Source organism: Calcarisporiella thermophila (assembly GCF_041956535.1).
Source record: "Calcarisporiella thermophila strain CBS 279.70 unplaced genomic scaffold VTP21scaffold_24, whole genome shotgun sequence".
NCBI lineage: Eukaryota > Fungi > Calcarisporiellomycota > Calcarisporiellomycetes > Calcarisporiellales > Calcarisporiellaceae > Calcarisporiella > Calcarisporiella thermophila.
In genome coordinates, this window is record NW_027192214.1 from 313,700 (window position 1) to 334,437 (window position 20,738).

The 20,738-nt window shown below is 44.0% G+C and overlaps 9 protein-coding genes across 9 annotated transcripts; 4 read left to right on the top strand and 5 right to left on the bottom strand.

Moving 5' to 3' along the window:
- Window positions 1-162: 162 nt before the first annotated feature.
- On the top strand, window positions 163-1,158 carry VTP21DRAFT_5915 (uncharacterized protein; the record flags this gene model as incomplete). The annotated part of the gene is made up of 1 exon (XM_069396488.1): window positions 163-1,158. One exon carries the CDS (start codon window positions 163-165, stop codon window positions 1,156-1,158), a length of 996 nt encoding a protein of 331 aa, XP_069247570.1.
- Window positions 1,159-2,163: 1,005 nt separating this feature from the next.
- Window positions 2,164-3,479, top strand: VTP21DRAFT_5916 (uncharacterized protein; the record flags this gene model as incomplete). Its single annotated transcript, XM_069396489.1, has 8 exons — window positions 2,164-2,244; window positions 2,338-2,489; window positions 2,565-2,600; window positions 2,659-2,725; window positions 2,791-2,853; window positions 2,923-3,031; window positions 3,098-3,286; window positions 3,355-3,479. 8 exons carry the CDS (start codon window positions 2,164-2,166, stop codon window positions 3,477-3,479), a joined length of 822 nt encoding a protein of 273 aa, XP_069247571.1.
- A 1,601-nt stretch (window positions 3,480-5,080) lies between these two features.
- Window positions 5,081-9,088, top strand: VTP21DRAFT_5917 (uncharacterized protein; the record flags this gene model as incomplete). Its single annotated transcript, XM_069396490.1, has 9 exons — window positions 5,081-5,431; window positions 5,491-5,784; window positions 5,853-6,104; window positions 6,165-6,374; window positions 6,441-6,704; window positions 6,773-7,877; window positions 7,936-8,015; window positions 8,071-8,842; window positions 8,922-9,088. The coding sequence occupies 9 exons, from the start codon at window positions 5,081-5,083 to the stop codon at window positions 9,086-9,088; spliced, it is 3,495 nt and encodes a 1,164-aa protein (XP_069247572.1).
- Window positions 9,089-9,343: 255 nt separating this feature from the next.
- On the bottom strand, window positions 9,344-10,366 carry VTP21DRAFT_5918 (uncharacterized protein; the record flags this gene model as incomplete). Its single annotated transcript, XM_069396491.1, has 4 exons — window positions 9,344-9,464; window positions 9,517-9,742; window positions 9,802-10,051; window positions 10,106-10,366. 4 exons carry the CDS (start codon window positions 10,364-10,366, stop codon window positions 9,344-9,346), a joined length of 858 nt encoding a protein of 285 aa, XP_069247573.1.
- A 972-nt stretch (window positions 10,367-11,338) lies between these two features.
- VTP21DRAFT_5919 (uncharacterized protein) lies at window positions 11,339-14,553 on the top strand (the record flags this gene model as incomplete). The annotated part of the gene is made up of 12 exons (XM_069396492.1): window positions 11,339-11,390; window positions 11,451-11,751; window positions 11,817-11,958; window positions 12,018-12,191; window positions 12,251-12,837; window positions 12,898-12,952; window positions 13,006-13,224; window positions 13,283-13,583; window positions 13,648-13,694; window positions 13,759-14,068; window positions 14,131-14,282; window positions 14,362-14,553. The coding sequence occupies 12 exons, from the start codon at window positions 11,339-11,341 to the stop codon at window positions 14,551-14,553; spliced, it is 2,532 nt and encodes an 843-aa protein (XP_069247574.1).
- Window positions 14,554-14,972: 419 nt separating this feature from the next.
- Window positions 14,973-15,503, bottom strand: VTP21DRAFT_5920 (uncharacterized protein; the record flags this gene model as incomplete). The annotated part of the gene is made up of 1 exon (XM_069396494.1): window positions 14,973-15,503. One exon carries the CDS (start codon window positions 15,501-15,503, stop codon window positions 14,973-14,975), a length of 531 nt encoding a protein of 176 aa, XP_069247575.1.
- A 578-nt stretch (window positions 15,504-16,081) lies between these two features.
- Window positions 16,082-17,224, bottom strand: VTP21DRAFT_5921 (uncharacterized protein; the record flags this gene model as incomplete). Its single annotated transcript, XM_069396495.1, has 5 exons — window positions 16,082-16,338; window positions 16,402-16,507; window positions 16,587-16,702; window positions 16,779-16,833; window positions 16,904-17,224. 5 exons carry the CDS (start codon window positions 17,222-17,224, stop codon window positions 16,082-16,084), a joined length of 855 nt encoding a protein of 284 aa, XP_069247576.1.
- A 334-nt stretch (window positions 17,225-17,558) lies between these two features.
- Window positions 17,559-19,002, bottom strand: VTP21DRAFT_5922 (uncharacterized protein; the record flags this gene model as incomplete). Its single annotated transcript, XM_069396496.1, has 8 exons — window positions 17,559-17,585; window positions 17,650-17,794; window positions 17,868-17,932; window positions 17,999-18,121; window positions 18,179-18,290; window positions 18,352-18,746; window positions 18,806-18,875; window positions 18,938-19,002. The coding sequence occupies 8 exons, from the start codon at window positions 19,000-19,002 to the stop codon at window positions 17,559-17,561; spliced, it is 1,002 nt and encodes a 333-aa protein (XP_069247577.1).
- A 170-nt stretch (window positions 19,003-19,172) lies between these two features.
- VTP21DRAFT_5923 (uncharacterized protein) lies at window positions 19,173-20,573 on the bottom strand (the record flags this gene model as incomplete). The annotated part of the gene is made up of 5 exons (XM_069396497.1): window positions 19,173-19,594; window positions 19,650-19,857; window positions 19,931-20,155; window positions 20,246-20,400; window positions 20,471-20,573. 5 exons carry the CDS (start codon window positions 20,571-20,573, stop codon window positions 19,173-19,175), a joined length of 1,113 nt encoding a protein of 370 aa, XP_069247578.1.
- Between the last annotated feature and the right edge of the window lie 165 nt (window positions 20,574-20,738).

Consider the following 20,738-nt stretch of genomic DNA (forward strand, 5'->3'; position numbering starts at 1 on the left):
TCCTCGAACCTCTCCATTTACAATTCAGCTCTTTTCCAACTTTTTCAAAACACTGTGGGATCATTTCTCTTATTCTACTATCCTTTCTTTAATTCTTTTTGTGTAATCGCCAATAAATGATCTCACCCCTAACCACTCTTTAAGAATTTTAAGCGCGGAATAATGGGTGGCAAACGAGAGGCCGCTGAAACCAACTCCTCTCTCACTCCAAGAACAAGCGTTTACCCCTCGCACCTGCGGCTCTTACCTTCTGCTGCTCGCTTTCCTCTTGCTGCCAAACGCTCATGGCGAAATCTAATTGTCTCACGCCCCAGATGCCTCCGTTCACATGTAATTGATGTGCCTATGCGAGATGATAGTTGGGCGAATAAGGAGTTGGAATTTACCACCCACGGCCTACCTACACTTGAACAGGTGCTTGCATGCAAAACCTATGCTCCACTCTCACAACAAGATTTGTATAATTTTTTGCGACGACGGCAACATGCGGAAGAAAACCTAGACTTTTGGATGGATATAGAAGCACATGAGCAACTTTGGAGGAGATATCAAAGAGAACTGCGGACAAAGTCGAAAGAAAAGGAATATCCTAACAGCTCGGAGAGCAGTGCTGAAGCTATGAAGTTGTATCACAATCCAAGGGATCCCGATATAACACTAAATTTAGAGGGTGGAAATGAGTTGACCATCGATATCCCAAGTGAACCCCTATCAATTGAAGATCTTCGTATCTCAGCACTTCGTATCTATGAGCGATTTTGTTCTCCCTATGATCCATATAAACGCACCTTGCTTCCAGAAGACCACCGCTTAGCATTACAGGAGCTCGTCGAAGTTCAGCGCTGCGCGGAACCCAGCGTGTTCACGCCTGCAAAACACTGTGTGTATGATGTACTTAACAGGCACTTCTACCCGCAATTTCTCAATCACGTGTGCTTCACAAATATTACCTTGACGCTTGCACGCACAGTACTCTTTCCTATGGCGGTACTGTTCCTTACTGGTGGCTTCGCAATGGAGCTGTGTTTTGTGTTTCTCGATTACGGGGGGAGATTAACGAGGTTATGGGGAATTCTGCCCATTTTCACTGGTTGGATGTGCTTATTATCCAGTATCTTTGAATTTTTACCACTGGTAGTCTTATTTCGATCAAGGTAAAAAAAAAAGGACCATTTGGTGACTATGGCTGTATATTAACGCTTCTACCTGCTGTTCCAGCGAGATCAAGCCATTTCAACTCCAGCCGATTCATGAGAAGGTGGTCCTTCAATTTCACTACCGACGGGCCATATATGTGTTTGGGGCGAGTCTTTTTGCAGCCGCCATCACTACAGGAATATTCATTATGCTTCCAGGTCATCGGTTATCTGGAATCCCTTTATAACTCTAATTGTTTTTATTTCTTTCATTGTAAGATTTATTTTCTATATTACCATATAGTTTAATTATATATTGTTAATACTTAACACCTATTCCCTTCCTCTCTTATTTTTTTTTTTTTTTGACTTGGATATATTGTAATTAAAGGCATTTATTGAGGAAATCATTTCTAGCCAGAATCGGAAAAGAGCAAATATTTATATTAACATTAATAAATGTTGATAGATGTTTGGAGATGTTAGCGGATGCCATCTTCTGTAGGATAAATGCACTGACGATAGAAAAAAATTGCGCGTTCTCTGGACCAATTGAACAACCAGTAATGGAAGTATTCACTGCTCAAATTTATAGGTATACAATTTATCATTGAGTAAAAATAGTATCAGCATACCTAAATACAAATATTCCACGTATTGAGCGAAAGTGGGTTCATTATTACATCCAGTGTATTAATCAAAGTCGAGAAGAGTGGAAAAGTAGAGTGTGCTTGGCTGTGCTATTTAAAAACTAGCTATACTGAGAAATTAACCTCTACTTCAGTTTAATCCCAGTTTCAAGATATCAGCAACAGCACAACAGAGGTATCGCTATGTTGATAAAATCAGCATTAATTTATATAAAGGCATATAAACTATTAATTCCAATCGACTTATTTGGAAGATCTGTATTATTATCGAATTTCATATATTTCATCTCCAAGTGGTTCGCGGTTGACTTTAAATTTTCGAGGATCATCTCCTGGTGCCCATCTACATATTTCTATTACATTTCTTTGCATTTATAATGAAACAAGTAGATTTTCAATCTGAATCACTGAGACTTGCGGGGATTCAAGCTGATTGTCTTACGCTCGGATGCTTAAGGGTAATGTATTATTAACATATCAATGAAGAGTAATGCTTCTTTTACTCAAATAGTTTAACATAATTGAATGTTCTAATTTAATACTAAAAACAGGGATTTAAACATTTCGAGGTATTCTTGCGTGGCCGCGAAGAATTAATTTTGCGTGTTAACAAGACAGAACGCTCAACGAACCGTCTCTCAATATATATGATGCAGAAGAGAGTATATAGTGGACTTACTTCATTAGGGATCGCAAGAGCCAGGTCCTATTTTTTTACCCTATATTTTTTCCGTATGTTATCTAATGATAATTGATGTTTGAATTGACAAACTATTAGGCTTGACGGCGCGATATCGGAAAAGACTAGAAAAATGTAAATATAGAATATAACTCTATGGCGTTAAAATATCTATAGCTGAAATACTCTGTAGGATCCAGAATAGTATCGGTGAAGACACAGTTGTTCCTGTCAGTCCCCTGGATCAGGATCTTAAGAATGTGCGTCCATATTAGCTTGCAAATTTTGTTTCCCTATTTGTTAATCCATTTTTACTTTGGAATAGGACACGACAAAAACAAACTTCTTAATAGCCGCTTATGCTCGCTATAGACGACCTTATGTTTGGGTAAGCTAATGAAGCCTTGATATGTATAGTGATCCCAAGCGTATGGATGTAATAATACAATGTTTGTAGTTGCGATCGAATCAGGACCAGCAAAGACTGCACTCGAGCACCAGTAGTATTGATACTGAAGAGGATTGCCCATTAGAGTTGGATACAGTCATTAACTGGAAAACAAAAGGTATAGAAGTCCACATACAGAAAACTAGAATTGGGTCAACATTTGCTATACAAAATCTCTTTGTAGATATAAAACTGTGGGATATTGTTGCAGAGCTTCTCAAACTCACACTGTCTCCCCCTCCTATTAATCCCTTCACGGTTGATCACACCTTTTTTGATAACTTACCTTTGGAAGAAGCAGTGGTTGCCACCGGATCAATGATCAATTTTCTGAGCACGTTGTATTTACAGCAGTACAGCTTCTCCGATAAGAGTATTACTTTTATATAAAAAGGTATTTCCTATTTACCAAGAAAACTAATTTTTGGTTTATTGGCTCAGTTTTCGATGATCTTCGGCTCTTACATGCACGTCATTACACGTTACTGGATGAGCTACAATCATTCCTCGAAGTACATCATCGCCAAAAAATGGCCAAAGAAACGCACGGGATAGGTGGTAATTAAACCAAGATAGACTCAGAACAATTTGGACCTTATCTTCAAACATCTTGAATATTTAATATTCTGAAACTTATATATATAAAGACTTTTCAAATTCCGAAGTTTTGGGAGAATGAACCCTAAGACCTTTGGCTAAACCGGTTAGAAAAAATTAGGAAACGCCTGCGAGACAGGCTAATGTGCTGAGAATCCTGTATACCAAGGCAGAGAGGTAGGGCGTTTGCCATCACGCCCTTGAACTCAGATATGCAAATGAGCTGAATCCAACATGGCAGTCCGACATTATTATAACAACATATTTGTACGCTCAAAGCGAACAAGACTGGAACCCTTGTGATTTTTCGGATTATTTAGTGTTCTTCATTCTTTGACATTATACCGGCCACTATGTGATCACAACTATATTTGCTTACTAACCTTGTTGTACTTAAGCTCGCTCGATTAACCGTTCTTAACACTTCCTTCTCCACTAAATATGCTATTGTCATTGCAGCACAAATGAAGCTTCCCTTCATTTTCCTTTCAATTTCGTGAGGATAACAATGGAATCCGAAATTTGCCACGGAGCAAAACTTGTCCATGAAGAGTGTGAGTTGTCATCCACTTCCTGTGTTTGTCTTGGATCAGAGAATCGATCGAAATAGGGTGTGAGAGATGGAAAAGGGATGGGAGAAGGAAGAGGCGTGTTTCACAATTCTATTTATATATTAATTAGAAAGCGGTGGGACACTGACAACGGCCCAGACTATCATAGTACATTTTTCAAGTGCTTGATCACTCACTTCTTCTTCTCCATTTTATTTTTTTTTTTTGCTTCCATCGTCGATTTATTGTTCAAAGCATATTCTTTTGAACGGGAAGAATACCCTCCTTTTCATCGAAAATTCCCCTCTACCTTTCTTTTATTTCATTTTCATCACTACTTGTATTTGTATTCTTGTCATTAGGGAAAAACAATACTAGCAAACACCGGCCAAACTCTTCTCAACTTACATCTGGAGGCTATACCCTCACACTCATCATACACAAACTATAACACCTGTATTATATTCGATCGACAAAACTCTCTTAATAATTTTATTCCCCTTCAGCCCTTTTCTACAACCTACTCACACAGGTTTTCTTGATTTCTTGGTTGTGTTTCCAATATTTCCCCTTTTCCTTTCATTCGACACCCCCGGCTACTCTGGCCTTTCAGACTAAATTTCCGAGTGAAAAAAAAAAACCCCGGCTTTCGAGCGGCGAGCGTGTAAAAATTAACGGAATATAACCACGATAAACCCCCTCGAGTGAGTACTTTTTTTTATTTCTTAAAGAAGAGTTCTTTCTTTTCTCTTTATTTTTCTCTTCGCTCTTAACCTGTCGGTATATTAGTTTACTAATAGGGAGCAGCTCGAAAATATAGGTCTTGTACATACAAACTATAGCTTTCCCTCTCTCCTTTTTCCACCTCAAGATACCACTGGAACTCTTTCCATCGTTACCACTCTCGAGAGTTCATCGTTATCTCTATTAGTTACAACCATTTTCTCTTATTAAAAAGAAGACGCTTTCTATTTCAACTGTCACTCTTTTGTATTCCTCTTTTTTAATACTACCGAGCCATGGATCAACTTGCATTCTCACTGTGTTTTGACCAACCACCCCTTGCGAGTGGTGATACGGTATCATCATCTATGCCCCCATCGTCTGTGCGGTCGAGCTTCCATCATCCAGCCTCCCAGGCGCTTACCACTCCCCCCTCCCCCGACGAGGCCCTTATGAAGCAGTTTAAGGCGATGTGCGAACATGTGCAGCAAACCTACGGCGTCACGGCCCATCTGTGCTCCTCGGACAATTTTGCCGTGCGCGGGCGTGTAATGGAAACGCCGCCGGACTTTAATGTGACGCTCTACGGAAACCACCGGGCTGTCCTGGCGGCCCGAGGGTATTTGCTGTGTGCGAATCCGATCAAGGTAAGAGAAAAGAAGATTAAATTCTTGCACCACTTTTCTAATGCGCCATTATTCGTTAGGCCCGGACGATAATAAAGGCGACTAGATCAGAGGTGCTCGCCACCGACGGTGAAGTGAAGCAATCCGTAAAGTCTGGCTTAGATGAGATAGCGCGTGACACTGGAGCGTCCGTGTCGTTGTTCAGCGGCCAAACAGGCCGCGGAGGATCTACACGGTCGTCTTCGGCCCGTATCTCTCCCTTAGTGCCCCTCTCTACAGGGTCCTCTGAAAAGTCCATAGATATCGTCATCTCAGGCTCCTGGGAAGCGATTGAAGTCGCAAGGATTCGCATCCTCATTCTATTGGATGAGCTGGTAAGTTAAGCTTAATGCAAGATCTATTTTAAGTTTAATCTTATTTTTGAGTTCTGCTTGGATGACAGCAAAACCTTAAAGTCGATCAGGTCGACATTGATCTTAAACTGCACAACCTTATATGTGGCCGGAAGCGCTGCCATCTCGAGACAATAATGCAAGAGACCGCGACAAACATATACTTCCCTTCTCCGTTGACGAGCTTGACGTCTTTAAAATCAACCCTTAGTGAAGAGTCAGAAACCGTCATTTACCTGACCGGCGATCCGACCGGTATCCAACGGGCGAAGGATATGCTCTTTAAGCTTGCAACCCAAAAGGTTTGGAGGATTCCCCTTTTGTATCCGGGTGCTCATTCTCAAAAATTTATGCATTCGTAGACAAAATGTATGTATTCAAAAGACACTACTATGATTCCACGTAAGATCGATTTTCTACTTACTCACCGGCGCGAAGAGCTGAAAAAAATTATGTACGATAATGGCGCGTTTATTCAATTCCCCGCACTCGGTTCTCAAGGAAGCGTGTTAACGGTTTTCGGTGAGAACCGGGTTAATGTCGAAAGAGCGATTCGTATGGTTATGCAGTTGGTAAGTTTCTACGACGTATTTGATTAGAAAAGGAATCTATTCACTAATGTCATCTCAACCCCCCAGGCTTGCCAACTCTATCACGCTCAGTTCTGGGTATTCCCTGCCGCCACCGCTCCTCCTACTCCGGGTTTCCAACCAATGACTTATTCACAGCCGCAAGTTAGCCAGACGCCATTTGCGCACCCTCAAGTGCTCAATCTGGTATCTCAAATGGCACAGGTTACTGGAGCTGAGGTTGCTTTCAAAGGGCACTGCTTTGAAGTCTTCGGTTCGGAGCGTGCGGTGAGAAACGCATATCAACGCATTACAGAAATGGACATCATTCAGGTATATCACATTATATTCACTATTTCCAACTGGATTACCAGTGTTCTAACATTCGATTGATTCTCAAGGCCTACCACCAGGAGACAAAGTTCCAAGTCGAGCTTGCAAATGAACACCAAGATTTTATTAGCGGCAAGAAAAATGGCAAGATTAATAAAATCATGAAGACCACGGGCGTGCGTATCACTTTCGTGCACCTGAACGAGTACAATTTCCTGATTGACGTAACAAGTTCCAACTTCACCAAAGCGCTCGATGGACTATCAATGCTTCAAGAAGAGCTTCCTGCAGAAATCTCATTCCATGTGCCCGAAGCCTATCACAAACGAATCATAGGGGTCGGTGGCAAAAATATCCAAAGGATTATGAAAAAATATGGTGTATATGTAAAATTCTCGAACGCAGAAGAATTTGCTGCCCTTGGCGGCTATTTCGATAACAATGATAACGTGATAGCACGAACCCCTGCTAAGAATGGCCTCAATCTTGATAATCTTAAGCATGCTGTGCTTGAGCTTGTCGGACCCAAAGATCGAGAGCTCATTGAGCAGCCAGTTAATATTCCACGTCGTCACCATCGGATGCTTCTTGCGGAGAAATCAGCCTTCCTGCATGATATCGAGGAAAAGACTGGCTGCCGATTTCACTTTTCATTTAAAGAGACAGGGAGCGACACGATAGTCGTGCGAGGTTACCAGAGCCAGGTTATGGTAGCCGTCCAGCTTCTTCTAGAGCTCGTCCCGCAGGAAATCGAGTTTCACGTGCCACTTAGTCCGGCCCTCAAGCTTGCCCTTGGATCAGTAGACTTCCGCAATCGTGTGATTGACCGGGCTCGGCGCGAATATAATGTCATCATTGAAACTCCCCCTCCATCCTCTGTACCTTCTTCGGCATCTTCATCGCCTGTTGCCACCACACCTTTAGGACTTGTTGATGCGACCGGTGAAGAAAGCCAGTCCCCACCGCTCTCTCGCAAAGATTACGCATTTATTATCCGATTTACCCGAGGAAATGCTGACCTACTGCCTACGACCATAGAGCTTCTTACCAGTTTCCTTTCTGAAAATCACGTTCCACTCTATCCTGAAACGCAAGACATACGAAGCGACAGTTTTGTTGAATCACTTCCTCATTTTAATAGCCGACTGCTTTCATCGGTTACCTCTGCTCCTGGTAAGTGAACCAAATATGACTTCATTTCCAATATATCTATTTACTCATTCCTTTTCAGAATCTCCCTCTGTCACTTCTCTGACTCAAGCATTTCAGAACTATCGGTTGTTTGATGGGAACATGATCGAGTCATGGAAGGTAATTCAAGTCGAATTTAAAAGGTTTAAAACATCCTTCTAATCCATTGCTGTAGTCCCAAATACGCGATTCCACCACATTTAGCAGCAGCAGTAGCAGCCCACCAGTTCAGATGTTGCCTTACCTTCAGCATCGGGCCTCATTCGGGAACATACGACAGCCAACCGAAGTCGAGGTACGCCGTTCTTCTACCGTACCCTCGCTTACCTCCGTGGCCGAATCGATGCATGGCAACCTTAAAAGTCGAACGCGGACGGTTAGTATGGGAGCTGAAATAGGCGATTTTGGTGACGCAACCAGCGGCCAACGATTCCCTGCTCAAGAGAACTTTATTGCTTCGGATTCTCTTGCAAATTTGAGTGCTTATGATCGCGAGGGCGCTACCAAAGAGGGCAAGGGGGGACCTGATAGTCGCTTTTTGCTCAACCCGCTCTACCCGTTCACTTCAATCAAAAGCGGTCTAAGCGAGAGCAACAGCTATGGCCCTTCCCCCCCTGCACCTCCACAGCAACAAGTTCCCATGAGCGAAGGTGTCCACAAGCCTCTTCGGCCACAGGGTGCACTTTTCGGCTCTCAGCAGTCTATCCATCGCCCTACACAGCAGCATATTCTCCCTGGTCCACCAGGCTTCCGCCAGAAGTCGCTGGGTGGAGACATTGCTAAGCCCGAAGAGCAGGAGGGCCATTCTATTGTATATCAGAGCGATACTAATGTGCCTACAGAAAGTGCGAGCGAGAAATCTGGAGGTAGCCTTGGTTCTCAGGATCAGATTACTTTTGGTGGAGGCCGATCGTTTGGTGGTGATAATACCGGTGGCTCTTTAGAAGGTGAGCATTTCGCCCAATATGCATGTTACTAGGTTCCCTGGTCTATTTCCCTTCTCAAATTTAATCAGTCTATTTTTAGAGTCTCGTTATCTTCAGACTATAGGTGGTCATTACGGATCAACCCCTCCTGATGCCTCACGTATGGATCAACCCACTGGCTGTGGTCCTGCGGCGCATCAAGCGCAGCAGGTGGTCTCTGGCTTCCAAGCCATGAGAAATAATCGCACGCCAGGATTTGATATTTGAACTACATTAATTTTCCACGTTTATATATATTTGTACATAAATAATGTGTTTATATCGACCATGAAATTCTACGAGTTTTCTCTTTCCGTATAATCTTTTCAATGGATCTGTGTGATATTTTACTGTGTTGTATAAAAAAATGTTTTGGGATTTGTGTTTGTAAAAAAAAATGGAATAAAATATCAACAGTAATATAAACATAGAGTAAAATACCGAATATATATTATAAATATCGTAAACAGTGCATTATTTATGTTAAGGCTCAAGATATGCAGCCCAGGATTCACTGGAGGGCGGCGCTGGGTCAATAAATCTGGGCGGAATACCAGTTCCTAGTGGGTCGTCGAAAGGTACTAAATAGCTGTCCCATTGACGTCTATTTATGATATGAGTACAAGGTGGAAATAAGTCTAACAAGAGTAACATACCTAATCATCACAAGATTATCGAAGTTTGCCTCTGCTTGAAGCCAAAAAGTAGCAGCGGTATCACTTGGAGCGTCATCGTTTTTTGTATTTTTTGCAATACCCACCATATTATGCCGAGATTCCTCATTGGGTTGTTGTTCATTTTCATCCTCTCTTGGTCTCATTTGCTCACTTAACAATTGGACTCTAAAGAAGAATTCATCATCTTCTTCAGGGAAGAAATGACCTAGATATTATGCAGGGACATTAGTCTTAGCGATTTCAAATTTATTAATGATACAGTACCTTCTCGCTTGCTTCGCTCTCGCCGCAATGCCTTCAATTTCTTTAACTTCTCTATCTTTTTCAACAGCACCATAGTACGCCTCTCTCGATTGGCGGTTATTCGTTTTTGAGTCTCACGTTCTTTTTCGAGCGCTTTTAAACGCATTGCTTCATTCTCTTTGGTTCGAGTCTCAATTATCCACTGGTCTATTAATTTTCGATTTGCTTCTCGCTGAGCCTGGCGAATTTTTCGGCGGCGAGTATACCAGATCTACATTATCTTGATTGAATAATTATGATATTTGACGTAAATGAAAATACATACCTTATGTCGCCGTATTTTCTTTATCTTTCTATATAATCGTTTCATTATCCTCTCATCATTAAATGGAATAAAACATTCATTTAAACGTTTCTTGAGTTGAGCAATTTCCTTGCGATTGATTTGCCACAATTCCTGGGAATCACTCTCCGTAAGTTGATTGCGAAGTGTGCGTAGTTTCGCAACAAGATCTGACGCCAGGACTATTGATTGTTTAGCTGCATTGAGCGAAACTTTTGAATCAAGTGCTTGCTTCTTTTCCATTTAACTTAATGCAACAAACATTTAAAGCGTAATTTTAAAGAACAATTCTTAATATCATTTAGTTTGGGATTTGAAGCCAATTTTCCCGAATCAAAATTGTATAATCGGACCAAAAAATTTCCACTGCTCATATATAACAATATAAATCTCTTAATACCTTATTCATAAAAATGTAACTGAAAAGGTTGTAGTTATTTGAAAAGGACTCACACTTGAGGGTCCATCGCATATGTTCTCTGAGAGGCCTTTGATATGTATGCTTATATGAGTTTGTAAGTACCGAGGATACCCGAGATACTAATGTATAATATGTTAAGCAATATAAAAACCCCTTTGGCCGCTAATTTTGTCCTTAATCTAAGTGTAATGTAAAAAACATTCATAAGAGAACTTCGCTTTTTTCCAAACGGCAAGGGGACAAATTCATGTACTTGGTTCGGATGTTTCGTTTTACTTGAAATCCTAAAAACTGACAACTACTCGCGTTCGTTTAAGTTCATAGCCGTGCCTTATATAATAGTTCAATACATTGTGCGTCATGAGGCAAAACATAAAAGAAAATATAATAATTATTTTTCATTGTAAAATCACGATAGTTTATCCTAATAATCTGTCAATTCAACATTTTATACCAACATATGCTGTGTATATAATACATCCAATATCGGTTTGAATCGGATATCTCGAGATTACAGGGATCATTTTATTAATCCAGAATCTTATGCTCATTACTGCGCCACATCCACGCGTTATTCTTAGTTCTCTCAGACCATTAAAGCAGTCATCGCGTACCCATCTACTCTCCAAGTGCGAAAAACTTTCCCCACAAGCTGATCACCTTATAGCTGTGGTATTGCACAGCATTATCAAGTATAAATGGTTTATCCCCCTTTCAAATGAAATGTTTATTAAAACATACCTCCATATATATTAAGTTTGTAGACATCTAAAGAGACCATCTGACCCTCCAAGATGAATATTGGAGCAGCTATTATTGCGAAAATGCCGTATTATCGGCTCAAAGGTATATTCTTCCCGATTAGCATTGTAACAGATTTTATTTTTACTCCGTACTGCTTTTTAGACCTCATCAAGGCAATCCGAGCATGCAAGACTGCTGCCGATGAGCGTAAAGTTATCCAGAAAGAGTCCGCACTCATCCGTACATCCTTTAAAGAGGAAAATAATGATGCACGCTATTCCAACGTCGCCAAGTTGCTTTACATACATATGCTCGGATATCCTGCTCATTTTGGGCAGATTGAGTGTCTCAAACTCGTTGCTTCTAATCGCTATGCCGATAAGCGATTGGGTTATCTAGGAATTATGCTTCTTCTCGATGAGAACCAAGAAGTGTTGACGCTGGTGACCAACTCACTTAAAAAGTTCGCTGATCCTGATTTTCTGATCCACAAGGAGTTTTACTTACCCGCATTCTTGATAAAACTAGTGACATGAATCACTCCAATGCTTTCATCGTTGGGCTTGCCCTTTGTACGCTAGGTAATATTTCATCTCCCGAAATGGCGCGCGATCTCTGTGCCGAAGTCGAGAAACTCCTCGGCAGTACAAATCCATACATCCGGAAGAAGGTATAGCAACCAGAACCATGCACTTTGATTCGAATTATTAATTTTACACCAATACTCAGGCTGCTCTCTGTGCCGTTCGAATCATCAGACGAGTGCCGGACTTGCAAGAGAATTTCCTATCCAAGGCGAAGCAGCTTCTTGGAGATCGTAATCACGGAGTTCTTCTCACTGGAGTTACTTTAGCTATCGAACTTTGTGAGATCAACCCCGAAAATCTGAGTGCTTTCCGCAAGGTAACTGTTGATTGTTAGGTAGACTCATTTTAACTCCTACTTATTATTCCACTACTCAGGGGGTTCCTTTGCTTGTCCGTAACCTCAAAGATCTTACTACGGCGGGCTTCTCACAAGAGCATGACGTTACGGGGGTGACCGATCCTTTCCTCCAGGTGAAATTACTCCGCTTGTTGCGAGTGTTGGGTCGAGGTGATGTCGAAGCTAGTGAAGCCATGAACGATATCCTCGCTCAGGTTGCAACCAACACAGAAACGGCCAAGAACGTCGGTAATGCCATCCTTTATGAAACAGTGCTCACGATCCTCGATATTCGATCCGAAAGTGGACTTAAGGTCCTTGCCATTAATATCCTTGGGAAGTTCTTGAGTAACCGTGACAACAATATTCGCTACGTTGCACTGGAGACGCTTAATAAGACGATTTCCATCGATCCCAATGCAGTCCAGCGTCACCGAAAAACCATCCTTGAATGCCTCCGTGACGGAGATATCTCCATTCGAAGGCGTGCTCTTGAGCTCTCCTTTGCGCTCATTAACGAATCAAACGTTCGAGTATTGACAAGGGAGTTGTTGTCTTTCCTCGAAATTGCCGACACCGAATTCAAGCCAAGTATGACCACTAAAATCTGTTTGGCGGCTGAGAGGTAATCCATCCAAGAACTAACTCTTGAGGCCCAGAAACGTCTTGACACCTCTTTTAACAGGTTTGCTCCAAACAAGCGGTGGCATATTGACACAGTTATGCGGGTACTCAAACTGGTAAGAAATGGCATCCAGCTCCTATGAAAACCTTCTTAATGCGTATTTTTTAGGCGGGGAACTATGTTCGCGAGGAAGTTTTGGCCGGTTTCATCCGTTTGGTCGCGCAGTCGAATGAGCTTCAAGCCTATTCTGCTCGGAAAATGTACTTTGCTTTGAAGAGTGACATTTCACAAGAGTCTCTCGTTCTCGCTGGAGCCTGGATCATTGGCGAGTATGGTGACTTGCTGATTAGCGGTGCTGGAGCAGAAGATGACGAGCCAGTTAAGGAGGTATGATTGTCACTGGCTTATTTGGAGATGTGCTGAGGACTCATTCTTTTCATTATAGATATCCGAAGCAGATGTTATACAATTGCTTGAATCTATCCTAGCAGGGCCATACATCAATCAAACAACGCGGCAATATGTTATCACCGCCCTCATGAAGTTGTCTGCCCGCTTCACGAATACAGCTTCGATTTCGCAGATCCAATCCACCATTCAACGCTTCTCCTCTAGCATTGAAATAGAGATCCAGCAGCGCTCGACAGAATACGGAAATCTGTTCAATTACGACAGCATTCGGCCTGCGGTGCTCGAGCGAATGCCGGTTCCCGAGGCGAAAGCTACGAGAATTGCGGATACGCTGAGTAATTACATCCGTGCTTTTAATTTGAGGATTCAAGTATGGAGGCACTAATGTATCCTCTTTAGCTGGTGAGAACGAGCAAAGGAATGCCGCAGAGCCTAGCGACCAGGATGTATGTTTGGGTGTTCCTTCTTGTAGTGGATGGAGTGCTAATATATCACTCTTGCTTTCGTCAGCTTCTCTTGGATCTTATGGGAGTCGGCACGGCCTCTTCGACAGCTCCCGTGGCCGCGGCAAATTCAACTCAATCTACTCAAAAGCAGTCTGCCAATAACTTGGATCTTCTTGCGGATATATTCGGGGGCGCAAATATCAGCTCGGCCCCTTCAACGGCTCCTCCTGCGTCCGCTTCGCAAGGAAATGATATTCTTGACTTGCTTGGAGGCAGTGGGGCCACCTCAGCGCAAAAGCCTGCCGGACAAGCTCCTGCTAGAACTAGCCCGAGCGTGGGCAGCCCGCCGACCCAGCCTCCCTCGGCAGGTCGAGGTAGGATCCAATGTAGGCCACCACTACCTTTCCTCTGGTTTTAACTTGTCGCCCTCTAATAGATTTCCAAGCTTACTCGAAAAATGGTCTCAAGATCACGTTTACACCATCGCGGGACCAAACGAATCCCAATATCATCAATATCATGGTGACCTTCATCAACGAAGGCCTTGAAGCCATGTCGGATATATTGTTCCAAGCCGCAGTGCCAAAGGTAAGGGCTCTCAGCCAAGTCACTTGATCCTGTACCTCTCCATCTAATGGAACCCCATTCGTACTCCACCCCTCTTTAGAGCCAAAAACTACAAATGCAACCGCCAAGCGCCACAACGTTAACTCCAGGAATGCAGGCCACACAAGCCATGCGCATCGCCAACCCGGCACGTGCTGCGGTGCGTATCCGTCTGCGGATCCTCTACACACTGCCCTCGGGACGGGTGGAAGACATGGCGGAATTCGGCGGGTTTCCGGAAGGATCGTATTAGATTACCATATGTGAGGCAATTTCAAAGAGAGGGTTGGATTTTTATTTTATTTTATTATATAAAGAATGACCATTTCATTGCCACTCCCTCATCGACCTAACCCTCTCGGGGGTCATTTTATGGGAGGCAAGCCATCCAGGCGATTGGGTGCTACTTTCCCAATGCTTTACACACACACAAACGTCCGGATACTAGAGCACTAATTTCACTACATTTATTTACTTTATATGAGTTAACAACGATATTTCTTTAGCAACCATTCACTTAAGCATATTTAGACCTTTACACGTGAATCATTGCATAGAGAATAACAAGGGATAATAATACAACTCCTAGTAGTCGGGAGCATCTTGGGAAGAGTGAGAAGAGGGGGACGAAATAAAACAAGACAGACAGTGGAGAAAAAAAAAAGCCCAGGGCTAGGAAACAGAAACCGGAATCTCGGAATTTGTCTCATCCTCGGGCTCCAGTAGATGCTCGTCCCCATCCTCCTCTTCCATCTCATCGTCAGCCTCAGCGAATGCCTCATCCATATCTGCTCTAGCCTCATTCTCTGCCCCTCCATCTGAACCGACCAGATCCAGCCCCAATTCCTCATCGCCAACGCATTCCAATAACAGATCCAACCATTCCTCAAGCATTTCATCGCTGCGGTCACGCACACGTCTGGCGATTTCCCCCTCAGGCAACGCTGCGATCTCATTCATACAGATCAGCAGATTATTGAGCATCTCTGCGGGAATGATAAGCTGCGAGTAGTCGTTGGTGCGATCAAGGGTCTGTGTAATTTCCGAGACGGCGGCGCTGAGCGCGTTCAACAATACCTCCTCCGACTCTGCGAGATCGGGGCCGTGAATGGGTAGATGGGAAGATGAAAACGATGCAGGAGAGGAACTCCGCGCAATTAAATGGGGGAAATATTGGGAATCAGGGTGGTCATGCTCATTCATTGTAGGAGAAGAATTCGGCGAATTGCTCGGTTTCCGGGTCCAGTCCATTCCTTCTTCTTCCTTTAACCTCGAAAGCTAGAGTGATCGATGAGAGGGAATGGATAATCAGAATGGGGCAGGCGGTGATTTCGAGGCAAGCAGTTTAGAGAATTAACAGGGATCAAGCAACAATTCCAAGGCCACCGTAGAAATCAGGTGCTCATTGAAACAAAGGTCTGCTAAGAAAAGGTACGCTATTGATAGCCAAAAGAGGCGGCGAAATGAGATGACAAAGAAGTTTGAAGCCGAATTCCTTTTTTTTTTGATTTCCGAAATGATTTGAGTGGAGACGAGAGAAGGGGGAGAGGCACAAAGAAAGGTGAGCCAAGTTCATGACTGCTCAATGATTGAGTGCATGACTGGTTTTTCGATTAAAGTACAAGATCATTTTATTAATAAATACAGTGTTCGGAGTAAAAATATAAATCCGTTTAGGAAGAATAAATAATAACAAGTGTATGGAGAAAGATTAGATAGCATTAAATATAGAAGTATTTATATGGAAGAAATAATAAGAGAAAACAGGCCAAAAGGAGATGCTAATCCGTGAGACTTCGACGAACTACCTCCAGCACCATTGTGTCTTCCAGGTTCGAACCCGGTTCTGTCAGCCCACTGAGCAACGTGGAATCGAAATAATACGAGTCATTAGTTGGGGAGTGCGAGATGCGCAGAGCCCCGGTAGCTCCGTATCCCGGTCGCAGAACAATTCGCCGAGTGCTTGCGGTTGTGGAGAAAGCGCGCCGAGAGTGTCTTGTGCAGTGGGCGATTTTCTCCCAAGCCGGGCGAACTTGATCTAATAGTCAGTTAACGTGAGTTGCCTAGAGAGCGACTATGCTTTCTATCAAATCAACCAAACCTGTGGTGACGACGCGGGGGTTGTGGTGGCTAATGCTTTTTCTCCGTCTATCATGGGAGCGGCTGTTGTCCTTTGTCATTTCAGAGGTGACATTGAAATTCAGTCGCTGTGTTGGTTCCGCCAGTATGCGTATTAAAAGTCAATTTCTATGGCCAAGTTTGCGCAGCTAATGAAAGAACAATTACCTGTGAAAGTGACAGCTCTGGGGGTTCATAAACCACGCCAAAGTTCATTTCGACGCAGAAAGGACAAGTGGCGGGGGTGCCTTTACCAGGCGGTCGCTTAATTTGTACAAAGCATTCTGCGAAAACAAATCAATTAGAGGCTTGATTGGCGGGAAGGATGGAATGCACACAAATGCGGCAGGCGACCCTTACCTGTGCAAATAGGCTGATCGCAACATCGCGACCTATTAATGTTGGCAGGAAAATACTAAGAAGAAGCGGGGTTAGTTTTGCGTATGGCGTGCAAGACTTCCAGAAGTTCAGAACCAAACACGCACCATCAAGCAGATTGGACATTCGATTCTAGGCCTCCACTCTCTACCCATGTCACCTCGAGGAACTACGGACGCAACGGGCGAGCAACCCGCGAGGCGCTTGCCCAATTTGGCAGCAAGCGCAATTCGCTTTCTCGATTTACATTTAGGGCGATCGTTCTCGTCATTGTCGAGAGGATCGGCGGCGCCTGGGTAGAATGGCGCCAGTTTACGGGCAAGAATCAATTCCCGAGTGGAATGGTGGTCATGATCGAGGGGCGCGTAAGGGTAGAGGCGGCCCCCATCAAGCGTGACTAGAGGGTCTTTGGTGAGCGGCTGCCCCATGACACGAATGGAGAGGGGGAGCTGGATTGGGAGAGAGGATTTGAGATGTCAAAAGAAGAAACGGCCAATTCTTGTATGGGAAAAAAGTGGCATCGCAAATGTTTTTTATAATTCCCCCAGCCGAAATGATTTTCGGTAAACATTGGTCGGTGCACAATGTGAAACCTTGTGGATAAAATTTTACAAAATCCATCGACTCATTCCAGCTCAAAAGAGCTTAGAGGATAAGCCGTGCATCTACAGCAACCCCTTCGACGACAAGGATCTCCTGGCCTGGATGCTTACAAATGGGCGAAGGCGCAATTCGGCGGCCGGATGAGGCGCTTTGGCCTGTTCACCCGTCGGTCACGAGCGGCGAGCACTACACGGCCGAACGGAGTTTAGCAGGGCGAGGCTTCCGCCATATGGGTATATAGATACTCAACCACAAACTCAACAAAGCTAAATTTAGCATCGGCGGTCGGGATCATAAATTGCATCGACAGAAACCCGCGCTCGTTGGTGCGGATCGAGGTTTTGATGGACGCGCTTAGTGCCTTCAGAGAATGCTGAATGTGCGAGAACTTGTAGCTATAATGGCGTGGTCGGGTTAGCTCGGAGCAGCTTGGGAGGAGATGGGGCCGGAGGCCGGCCCAAGGCGCACCTGTTCTTGACCACGGAGTTGCAGTTGAACGACTCCAGCACGTCCGTGTCCTTCGGATACTCCATCTAGCACACCAGAGGGTAAGCAAGCAAGCAAGCAAAGCACACATCCGCAGAGCGGTAGAGCCGTACCTCTGCACTTCCCGTGATGCCGAACGTGGACAGCTTGAAGAACGGGGCCACGGGCGAGATCAAGAAGGTGATGTTCTCGCTGCTCGCGTCCAGCTCACTGAACGCGTCCCGAAGCCACTCGGACTGGGAGGGGATGTCAGCATGCGCAATGGGGAGCTCAAGAGCGGTTTCCTAAGTTACCTTCATGATGATCTTCTGTAACACTGACGAGCTGTCAAAGTTGAAGTAGAGCGGCGCTTCGGCATCCTGCGTGGTGAGCTTGCACAGGGTCACGATGCCATTCTCCTCCAGGCTAGACCAAGGCGTTAGCACTGGTGTCATGGGGCACAAGATCGCCCTTCAAAATTACTCACGTCACTACCAAATCTGCTCCCGGCCCCCGATACTCTATCTGGCAAGCAGTCGCGCCCATCCGCCCAAAGGGTTCGGGCTGGTTGAAAAGATTGAGGTTGTTGCCCTGTGTGCCTTGCTGCCCTACCTGTGAGCCTCCTGTCAGGGGGCCAGCGCTCCCAAACACGTTAAGACATTCAATAAGTGCGGTGAGGTGCAATCCAAAAATGACCAGCTGATCTTCCTCCTCCTCGTCGCCATGCTTACTTTCTGCAGCTTCTTGCTGGGTTTCTGCTTGATCGCCACGAAAACGGTACTCCTGAAACATGGATTCTTGGAGATAGGCGCGTGCTTGTACACACCGCGAATCCTCAACCACAAACTGCAGACCTCGCCTAGATATAATACAGGTCGCTCTCTACAACATCTGTGTTAATGCAGAGAATAATCATTCTCGAATGCAGGCTTTTAGGCTACCTCTTTAAAATGGACTGCCCGTAGCAGATTGGCGAGCGATTTTACGTTCTTGAGCTTGGCAAAAAGAATCCTAAATTTTTAAAAAAATAAAGTACGAATGGCGCAGGGTGCAGCGAAAGTATCTATCCATACGGTTCTCGTCCGATCGCGTTTTTAATCCTGCTGTTATGAACATTATGATTTTCGTCTGGATTCATGGTCGCCGAGAAAACACCTAACGATTTAATCCAAAAAGAAATACGCGACCTCGCGTGACTGCTTATAGCGAAAGCGCAACAGGGGAAATGAAAAGAAAAGTGTTCAAATAATAATTATACAGAATACCCAGTACACCAAACAAACACAGCGATAATAGTCCAGTTAAAATTCATCGAAAAGCATTAAAGATAAAAACACTGGCCGCCACTATTAGTGAACCCCACGCCTTCCAAGGGCCAAAGCATTGGGCACTATCTTGCTCACAAAAGAGCACGTGACTCAACCCAAACACTAAGAGGGCCCTCATTCCCTGCAGCACCCCAGTGCTTACGCTGCCGGTGTGTTGGATTAGCGCGAAAAAATTAAGATTATGTGCAAGGGCGGAAATGCAGAGAAGTCCATGCGCGAGTGCAATTCTCTCCCACGAGGCAGTGGGGTGAAGCAGCGTAGAATAATTAGGTACGGTATAGAATAGAAGATAGCCAGCACACAGAGCGCTAGCATACATCCCGGATCGATAGCAAAAATAAGCCGGGTGGGGTGGAGTATTCTTCCCTGACAAAAGTAGGTCGGAGAGCACATATACGCAAGCTAATCAACAAAGTAAGACTGGAGTTTAAGAAAACCAAATACCAAGTGGGATTACCGTAGCCAACAGTGGCGGAGAGGGTGATGACCATTCCAATCAAGCTATTATTAGCAGCGGTACCACCTTCTTGTTCAAATGCAGTGACAGCAAGCCCACTGGATAGCCCAATAATGGCGAGCCATTGGATAATGTTTAAGCGTCGGCCTACAAATGTCGAAAGTAGCGCACACCACACCACCACACTTGAATAAATAACCTGGTACATCTATTTTGCACGTAATAATAGAGGGTTATTCCATTTGTCACGGGAAAAATGCATAGGGAGATTTAAGCCGCACCCCACTTCCAATATAGAAGAGTCCAATCGTAAGGAAAAAGTTGGCAAAAAGATCAAGTAGAGTTATCTTCAATATGGGGATATCATAGACACTCATCGCGGGATTGCGGTAGGTGCCAAAAGGGAATGGAAGCCGCGAAAATAGGCTGCCCTTGTGATTCTTTTTGACTAGTTTATCCTCCTCTACTTCGTTTTTCTGATTCGCATTGTCCTGATCTCGTTTCGGCTGCAAGAAGGAGAAGAGTTGGGAAAGCGATTAGAATGCGAGAGGCGCTAAGAAGAAATACAACTAAATGCGCATCATTATCTAGCTTACCAATTCCATGGCAATCATGGCTTGTTCGGACGTAGACAATCGTCTGTCAGTTCCCGAGGAAGATTTGGTCTTGTCATCGAGAAGCCAGGGGAGTAAAAATGCTACACAAAAAGAGCCAAAGTATTGCGCGGCATTCGTAGTGTAGGCGCGGGCCGCTTAATTCAAACCCAATTAAAACAGAGAGAGGATTAGCTTTGGTATAGGATGCTTCCACTTTTTGCTTACATGTAGCATTGTGATAATATAGCCATTGCGAGCAGAGAGTTTGAAAGAGGCCACTAATGAGAAATGATACTTGATGGAGAAGGATGTAAAGCTGGGTCGGCATGTTTATAAATGAAATAACAAAATAAGGACGGATATATATCAAAAAAATATCGAAGGAAGTAAGGAATTCACGAGCAAAGGGTAGAAATAAAAGTGGTGTTCATGGTAATAAAAATTGTATAGGGGAATATGAAAAATGGAAAAGGGAGTAATCTGCGCCATACAT